Here is a 6,332-nt window from a genome sequence, read left to right on the forward strand (position 1 = left end):
ACCCTAACCCTAAACCTAACCCTAACCCAAACCCTAACCCTAACCCTAAACCCTAACCCTAACCCTAACCCTAACCCTAACCCTAACCCTAACCCTAACCCTAACCCTAACCCTAACCCTAACCCTAACCCTAAACCCTAACCCTAACCCTAACCCTAACCCTAACCCTAACCCTAACCCTAACCCTAAGAGCCTCTAAGCTAGGAAATATACAATTCGGAAAAAACGTCGGACTTTCCCCCTTGAGATGAGCTTCCACATCGCGCTTTTAACGGCCATATAACAGAGGCTGCTCGACCATGGCGCTCAAACGTGTCTTCTCCAGTCTCGTATTCCCATTTTTGCTGCTGCCATGTCGTTGACTACCGTGACTCTCGCTGGCTGGCGATGGCGCCAGCACGCTGCCAGCGAGGAATGGCACGCCTGCGCGCACTCCAGGGCCACGACGGAGATCTTTACGGATCTGCTCGACGCGAAACGCATCCCGGATCCTTTCGTCGACCAGAACGAGCGGCTGGTGCAGTGGGTGGGCGAGACAGACTGGGAGTATGCCTGCGATTTCATGTACGAGCTGGACGAGAAGCACTCGCGCCAGGACCTCGTCTTCGAGGGCCTCGACACTATTGCAGCTGTCTATCTGACCGAGGAGCTCGTCTTGATCTCGTCCAACATGTTTCATCGCCACCGCGTCGACGTCACAGGCAAGCTGCGCAGCGGCACCAACACCCTCCGGATCGTCTTCACCAGCGCTCTGCGCCATGGCCAGGCTGTCGAAGCCCAGCATGGCCGTTATCGCGCCTTCAACGGTGACAGCTCGCGGTTGCACGTCCGCAAGGCCCAGTATCACTATGGCTGGGACTGGGGACCGATTCTCCTGACCTGCGGCCCCTATCGTGAGATCCGGCTGGAGAGCTACGCCTCGATCGTCTACGACGTCTTTGCGAATGCAACTGTCGCCGATGATCTCCAGCAGGCGACACTGGACGTCTCCTGGGATGCCATTCTTGACCGCGATGTGTCGCTCGACATCACTGTCACCTCTCCCAGCCAGCTGGTTTTCCACACGACAACCGCGTTATCCTCGACTGACGGTCACGGACGAGCTTCCTTGGCCATTCCCAAGCCAGAGCTCTGGTATCCCGTCGGCTACGGTCCTCAGATCTTCTACACGGTTGACATCTGTCTGCGCGACAAGGAGGGAACCCATCTCCAAACCACCAGAAAGCAGGTGGGCATGCGACGTCTCCGCCTGGTGCAGCAGCCTTTGCTGGACGAACCCGGCACCAGCTCCTTCTTCAAAATCAACAACGTCCCAATCTACATGTCAGGATCGAACTGGATCCCCGGCCATTCCTTCCTGACGGCCATGACGCCGAGCGACTACGCGTCTGCCGTCCAATCCTGTCTGGACAGCAACCAGAATATGCTACGTATCTGGGGCGGAGGCGTCTACGAACACGACGCCTTGTACGAAGAGTGCGACCGTCGAGGCGTTCTGATCTGGCAGGACTTCATGTTTGCGTGCGGTCAGTATCCGTGCTACCCCGAGTTTGCAGCCTCTGTCAAGAAGGAGGCCATCGACCAGGTCAAGCGGCTGCGACAGTATTGCTCCGTCGTCCTCTATGCCGGAAACAACGAAGACTACGCCGTCGCCGAGATGCTCAAGCTGGAATGGGACCCGGACGACCACTCGGGCGACTGGACAGCAACCAACTTCCCAGCCCGCACCATCTACGAGACGCATCTCCCGGCCATCGTCGCCGAATACGCGCCGGGCGTCCCTTATCATCCGAGCTCTCCATGGGGCGGCAAGAACACCGAGGACTGCACCGTTGGCGACATCCACCAGTGGAACGTCTGGCACGGCTCGCAGGAGAAGTACCAGCTGTGGGACAAGCTTGTCGGACGGTTCGTCTCCGAGTTTGGCATGCTCGCCTTCCCATCGGCCAGATCCATCCGTCGCTTCGTCACCAATCCAGCGCAGCGATATCCCCAGAGCGCCGTGCTGAACCTGCACAACAAGGCGGACGGTGCGGAACGCCGGTTGGCGCTGTATGTCCTGGAGAATCTCCGCGTGGACTCGATGGATCTCGACAGCTGGATCTATGCCACGCAGCTCGTTCAGGCAGAGTGTATGTCCTTTGCCATCCGCAGCTGCCGCCGGCAGTGGAAGGGCCCTGGCCGTGAGTACTGCGGCGGTCAACTCGTCTGGCAGGCATGACCGTCCCTTTTATTGCTTCGCATGTGCTTTGATCCCTGCTAACCGATCCTAGATTAACGACTGCTGGCCGGTTTCTAGCTGGGCGCTTGTTGACTTTTACGGGGAACGCAAGCTGGCATATTACGCCGTGAAGCGTGAGAGCGCACCGCTGGCCCTGGGCATCCACCGCTCGACGCCAGAACTGAAGCCACTCAAGAAACCACCTCCTCAAGTACTCGGACCACCGCACGACCTTGCCTTCAAACGGTACGTCTTCGACGTGTGGGCGGTGAACATGACACTGCAGGATCAAACAATCAGCGTGGAAGTGCAGCTGTACGACATCAAGACCGGTGCGCTCCAGGAGAAGAAATCCCTGGGCGTGCAAACCCTGGCGGCGAACCGGTCGACAGAGCTAGCCGCAGACTGGAGCGTTGACGACCAAACAGCAATCCAGGCGATAATGTTCGACGCCGACGGACACCTCGTCGCACGGGCATCCGACTGGCCGCAACCGCTCAAGTACGTCACGCTGCCAGCCGCGTACGAGGTGACGCTTCGCGTACTTGACGGCAAAGTCGAAATCAGCTCCAATGCGCCAGTCAAGGGCGTCGAGCTGTACATGGCGGACGACGAGCGCAGGATCCAGTGGGAAGACAACGGGGTTGATGTGTTCCCCGGAGACGTGTACACGATCAATGCACCTGGAGTTGCGGAGGGGGATGATGTGCGTGTGCGGTACTATGGCGATCGGAGAGCTTGTTAGATGGATGTATCTATATTCTCGGTAGAGAAGCGTGTAGTTTCTCGATGATAGAATGAGATTGCTTTCTTCATTATGTCTGTGCTTTTGTGAGGGATTTTTTTAAGTCAGGTGTTTTTGTTGCAGGAATGTGGATGAAATAAGATATATATTCGTTGGTATGGCATATGAGATATATCTTTGGATATCACTTTTGGCGTTTTGGCACATCGACGGTGCCAAAATATATAAATCCTGTCGACATTTTATAGTCAACAAGTTTGTTCAACAAACTTGTTCATGGATTAAATGGGTATCATTCCTAGTATGTGGGTGGGAAGCACAGAAACACAGCCGCGAATTTGTTTGCCAAATACTACTTCGGCAGCATTCTGTATAAGAAGGCTTTTGTTTACTCTGCGTCAGCAATCGTTTCTCACTTTCAAGTTTGGAATCTTAATGCCTGTTAAATCGCTGTCAAGGCGGTTAGAGCTGGGGAGAAATATACACTACATTGGAGGAGTCGTTATTAGCAAGAACGTTAGTGAGAGAACATATATATTGACCTTTCTAATTACACATCTTGTGAAAGCGATCAAGTCAGCAGCTCATGACGCAACATGCTTCGAAAAAAAGTCCACAAAATCAAAGAAACTGCGCTTGTAATTCCTTGTAAATTTTCCATCAGTGCGATTGACGGCCTGCATGCCATACTGGTTCGCAAAACTGCCGAATTCATTGTTGTCCACAAAGCTCCAGGCAAGAGCGCCGATGACATTGATGCCGTCTTCGTGAATGGCCTTTAGCATTTCCTGAAGGAAGTTCTGGTAGTAAAGCGTCCGCTCCAGATCGTACCGCTGAGCGTCGAGGGACCGTTCACTGTCGGCAAACGGGTTGAAGCCAAACTCGGCGATCAGGATCCCCGAAGGACGGAACGTGTTCCAGACATAGCCGAGCTGTTGACGCACGTACTGTGGCGCGATGTAGGCGTATGCATTCGAGGCGTCGCCCATCAGCCAGCCGTTGGCTTGCACATTGGTCAGACTCACGCAGCTCGGCCACAGAGGATTGGAGGGATCGGATGCGCAAGCCTCAACACCCCCGGGTGGCGGAGAGGCGAATTGGGCGACATACGGGTCGAAAGCCCAAAAGTCGATTCTCCCACGGATCTGAGCAATTTGTTCGTCAGTCAGAGCCGTCAGATTAGGACCCAATGTCTTCAGCGCGTCAGCCGGGTATTGTTTTCCAAGGAACAGCGGATTGGACATGATGCCGAGGATGAAATCCTGATATCTCAGCGCAGCAGAGACGTGGGATTCATTGCTCGGGTCCAGGGGCATCGCAAGATTATTGGCAAATTTCATGGTGATCTTTCCCGTGCCGCCAAGTTCGTGCTTGTACCAGTCATAGAGGGCTGCATGCGCGAGCAACGTCGCCGTCAAGTCGTTGTACGAGCTGAACATCGATCCAACGGCAATGTTGGGCTCGTTGAACGTCACCCAGTGCGGGACTCGGTCGCCGTATCTTGTCATCACCTGCTTCGCGTAGTATAAGAAATGGGTGGTCAAGTTCGATACGTCCGCGATGACCGCAGGCGGAGCATCAGCATGCACCAGCGTCACGATCGGAGTGATGCCGTATTCCAGACACGTGTTGATGAGGTCGTCATAGTGACTCAGCGCTTGTTTGTTGATGGGCGAGCCTGCCACGCCGAAGGGGACCACGCGACTCCACGAGATCGAGAAGGAGTAGTGCGGGACACCCAGGGCCGCCAGTCTTGCAATGTCTTGTTTGTACAGGAAGTAGTTCATGTCGGCGACGTTGGAGTCATTGGCCCCCTGGGACATTCCCAGCGCGCCGATCGTGTCCAGGACACTCGGTCCTCGTCCTTCGATCTGAAGGCCGCCTTCAATCTGCCATGCACTCCCGGCGACTCCCCAGATAAAGTCGGATGGCAAGGTCAAGTTGCTCTGATCGGTAGATTGGTCGGGCAGGGCCGGCGGAAAGACCAATTCGCTCGTGGGCACCGGAGTCGGGGACACGGTGGTGGTGAAAGGCGGGCTGTCGGAGTAGGAGAGGTTCGTCCAGAGAGCAGCGTAGGCGCTCTGCCCATACTGACCATCCGGAGTAGCAGTTGCTTGTGGATTCAACGAGTAGGTCGTATACGTCACATTGGCAGGCAGGAGAGTTGACGCTTTGCTGAAAGGCGGCGCAAACGGCGTCGGAAAGGAGAGAGGTGACTTCAGCGGCGTGGCATACCGGTCCGAAGTCATCTGCGTATAGGAGAAAGAGCTGTAGCTGTACGTTGGAGATGGCGCCGGGTCTGCCGGCGTGGTCCTGATGGCAGAAGCATGGGCTGGCAAGCTGTGAGCTAGTAGCCCCAGCAGCGTCAACGAGCTGAATGTAGAAGCCATGATCTTGTCCCGAAGAAAAATGAAGGACTACTTGACACTGTCAACTGCCGTGATGAATCAACAAGGACGGACCATGTTCGAAGTATTTATGCATGAGCTTTGTAGCTCGTCCTCCTTGAGAAACTGGATGAATCGTCCAGGAAGCTGATCTTGTTCTCTAGTAAATCCGTCCATCTTTGCCCGATCAGGCAGGTGAGGAGGTGATTGTATTTATTCCGTCAAAATCTCCGCTGAATTACGCCGAAACCGAAACCCACTGATTCTCCGATCTGCTGTCTTCTTTCTGGAATCTGGCCATTAATGATGAATGATCTATTAATTAATTATCCGTTCCTAATCTCCAGATAAAACGTAGACGGCCACTACCTACCCTTACTTAGATGGTTGAAGAGAAGATTTTTTTTAATCACTCGTTGAGAGACATCCCTGCAAGCTACTTAATCTCGGGGAAATTCTCATTGGTGATCGTCACACGTGCAAGCTTTAGTCAGTGTAACGGCGATCGAAGGCCGGGGAAACTGTAATCCGGGGGAAATGCGGGGTGGATAGCGGATGTGGAGAAGCAGGCGGTAATTGTGACGGATCCAATTCCAGGCAATAGAGCAGTTTCTTATCACTAGGAGCGATCTAAATTACAAGAGACTAGGCTGGGAGGAGAGGAGAAGAAGGAAGGGAGCCAGGTCGCTAGCGAGGCGATTTATGCAAGTATTCTGCCGTACCTATACCTCACCGCTTTTCTCACCGCTCACGTGACGACAGGCAAGTTGAATCGTCACATCACCCCCCCCCTCCAAAATAGAGCCTGCCCTCAGGCGATGGTAAGGTCAAATTTTGTCCAGACCAATCAGAGACCTCATTAGTTGCTGCAGACCCCCTACCATAATTGGGAGGTTGTTTGCTATATTCCCGCTGCGCCACCTGATTGGTCGAGCCTAAATTCAAAGATCCTCTTCAACCGTTTGCGGGCGCCGACTCG

The 6,332-nt window shown here is 54.4% G+C and overlaps 2 protein-coding genes across 2 annotated transcripts; one reads left to right on the forward strand and one right to left on the reverse strand.

The window, feature by feature from the left end:
• Positions 1–352: 352 nt before the first annotated feature.
• Positions 353–2,966, forward strand: T310_6834 (beta-mannosidase; the record flags this gene model as incomplete). The annotated part of the gene is made up of 3 exons (XM_013470360.1): positions 353–2,052; positions 2,126–2,183; positions 2,274–2,966. 3 exons carry the CDS (start codon positions 353–355, stop codon positions 2,964–2,966), a joined length of 2,451 nt encoding a protein of 816 aa, XP_013325814.1.
• A 584-nt stretch (positions 2,967–3,550) lies between these two features.
• T310_6835 (beta-glucosidase) lies at positions 3,551–5,356 on the reverse strand (the record flags this gene model as incomplete). Its single annotated transcript, XM_013470361.1, has 1 exon — positions 3,551–5,356. The coding sequence occupies one exon, from the start codon at positions 5,354–5,356 to the stop codon at positions 3,551–3,553; it is 1,806 nt and encodes a 601-aa protein (XP_013325815.1).
• Between the last annotated feature and the right edge of the window lie 976 nt (positions 5,357–6,332).

The sequence above is a fragment of the Rasamsonia emersonii genome (assembly GCF_000968595.1).
Source record: "Rasamsonia emersonii CBS 393.64 chromosome Unknown ctg1118621760453, whole genome shotgun sequence".
NCBI lineage: Eukaryota > Fungi > Ascomycota > Eurotiomycetes > Eurotiales > Trichocomaceae > Rasamsonia > Rasamsonia emersonii.